The sequence below is a fragment of the Arachis ipaensis genome, chromosome B8 (genome assembly GCF_059453495.1).
Source record: "Arachis ipaensis isolate K30076 ecotype BB chromosome B8, ASM5945349v1, whole genome shotgun sequence".
Lineage (NCBI taxonomy): Eukaryota > Viridiplantae > Streptophyta > Magnoliopsida > Fabales > Fabaceae > Arachis > Arachis ipaensis.
In genome coordinates this window covers 136,687,766-136,690,240 of record NC_142443.1, presented here as the reverse complement: position 1 = coordinate 136,690,240, position 2,475 = coordinate 136,687,766, and the positions used below count along the sequence as shown (strand labels likewise).

Genomic DNA, 2,475 nt, shown 5'->3' with positions numbered 1-2,475 from the left:
TCTTTATATGTAAATGCATATTAATATTAGTTTTTTACACAAGTCTCTTAAAACAATTGTATTGCTGTTATGTTTATTTTATTTTGTTGATTCAAACAACCTAATAAATCTTTTTTCAATATTTTATATTAATTTAAATGTTACAATGTAATATACACTTTATATTTTGACTCTACAATAAATTTAAAATTTATATTATTATGATAAAAATTATAATATAACATAATTGTTATTACATAAGTATTTATTTAATAAAATATCATAATAAATTAGAATTTATATTTATACAAAATATAATTTTTACATTCATAAATATAAATACATATGGCAAAAAAAATTAAAAAAAAGTGATATGCATAGCATCAGTTAATATGATCCAAAAATAAGTGATGTCCAACAGCATTTTGATTTAAGTGATGAAATCCACACAATATTTCAATAACAAAATAATAGCCCAACAATGATAAGCCCATCCATGATATTTCTTTCCACCAGCTTAGCTTCAATATGGAACTATATGAAGCCATTGAATTAATTTCTCTCACAAGGAGAGCAGATTTCTCTAGTTAGCTAGAGCGACTACTTTGACAGTAAGCTGGTTCATCTCCGGTAGTGGAGCTTTCACAAAGAAAAAATAGAAATATTAACCAAAACTATCAGAAGTGTCCGAGGCTAGATCTCATCTTTACTAGTAAGTACTTCAAACTCATGGCTATTTTGAGAGGAGAAATTCTTCACTTAGATGAAGACCATCATGTCGGTGAGTTCCAAATAACAAAGAAGCTAGTTGGAAGACTTTTGACAGAAAAAAATGTAAACAAGATTACTGTTGAAAAAACAATAAGGAGAATGTGGGGTGAGCCTCAAGGATTGATTATAACAAATATGGGCACAAACACATATTTGTTCAATTTTAAAAATGAAGAAGATGCTATGAAGAGTTATGAAGAAGGTCCATGGAGGGTGGACGGGCATATGCTCAGCTTGCAGTGGTGGAGGCCAGAGCTTTCCTTTGAAGAGGTAAGTTATAATTCCCTTGCTATTTGGATTCAAGTTCATGCTTTGCCTTTGGAGAAGTTGAACAAGAATATTGCAGAGAAGATTGGGGCCTCATTGGGCAAAGTGTTGGAAGTAGAAGATCCATATGTTGATGGAAATCTGCTTAGGAAGTTTTTGAGGGTTAGAGTAGAGGTAAATGCTTTGGAGCCATTGAAGACAGGATTTTGGTTCAGGAGAAGTGATGGTAGCTATTCAAGGGCGTCCTTTAAATATGAAAGGTTATGTGATTATTGTTATAATTGTGGAAGGACTGGGCATGATAAGAGAGGATGCAGAGAGGTGATAGCAATGGATAGTGAGAATTCAGGTTTACCAAAATATGGGCCAGACCTTTCAGTTCCGGGGCTTAGGTCTATTACTGCAGTGGCTGAAAAAGTGGGAATCAGAAAAAAGGGTGGTGGTATTAACAGTTCAGAAGGGAGTTCATCGGTGGCGCGTGGTGAAGACATAGGGAATAGTGAGTGGGTATGAGAAGGAGATAGAAGAGAAAGAGAGGCAAGTCAGGAGAAGGTAGATAGAGCCAGAGCTAAGGGTATAGGGACAGGCCTACATTTTGCTAGAAGGTTCTCACAACAAATAGGATGTGTACAAGTGGAAGAGGCCCCATTTTATCAGCAGGATCAACATATGGAAGTAGAAGGAATCAGTGAGAAAAGAGATATACAATTTCTCGAAAATAGTGACACTCAGCACTTGGGAGAAGAAACGAAAAAAGATAATGATAGATATGATGGAATTGCAGGAGAAGAGATGGATGGGAGTAGGAATCTTATAAATATGGAGAAAGGGCCTAGTGAAATGGAAATTGGGCCAACTTTAAGTGGCCTATTTAACACTTTGCAACAGAAAAGGAATGGAGTAGAGCCCATACAAGGGATTCATAAGCAAAAGACTTCAATAATGCAAGAGGTGGATCACATGGACAGAAATGAACAAACTGAGGAGATCTCTCACAAAAACCAAGAAAGTACAAATGGGCCTGGGAGAAATGATGAAGCATTAGTTTCCGAGAGGGTTGATGTGCGCCAAAATCCAGCCAAGAACAATTTTCAATTAGGCAATAAGAAAAGGGCAATTAGGAGAACAACAAGGGGCGGACATGAGCAGGAATTGGATTTAGACAGAAGAAAAATTGGAGGCAAACAGGAGGGACACAAGTTTGACAACCTTGAGAAGATCCAGGCACAATGGAGCCAAGAAAAAATGCCAAAAAGAAATGAGAAGCAAATTCACACGACTGAAGATGGACGGAGTTACATTGTTGAACTTGCAAATGAAGAAGAGGAGGAAGAAAAGAACAGCAGCCATGCAACAACAGTAACATATGAGTATGAGATTGATTTGGTTCAGAGGATTGTTCATAGCTTAAGACTGAAGAGAAAAAGGGAGGAAGAGGCACAGGTACAATTAGAGGAT

At 36.1% G+C, this 2,475-nt stretch overlaps 1 protein-coding gene across 1 annotated transcript; it reads left to right on the top strand.

Annotated features, from left to right (window-relative positions):
* Window positions 1-885: 885 nt before the first annotated feature.
* LOC148549971 (uncharacterized) lies at window positions 886-1,530 on the top strand. Its single transcript, XM_088495881.1, has one exon. It carries the CDS (start codon window positions 886-888, stop codon window positions 1,528-1,530), a length of 645 nt encoding a protein of 214 aa, XP_088352007.1.
* Window positions 1,531-2,475: the final 945 nt, after the last annotated feature.

Coding starts and splice junctions, on each gene's coding strand:
- LOC148549971 (XM_088495881.1), top strand. CDS start 886: ATGGGCACAAACACATATTTGTTCAATTTTAAAAATGAAGAAGATGCT.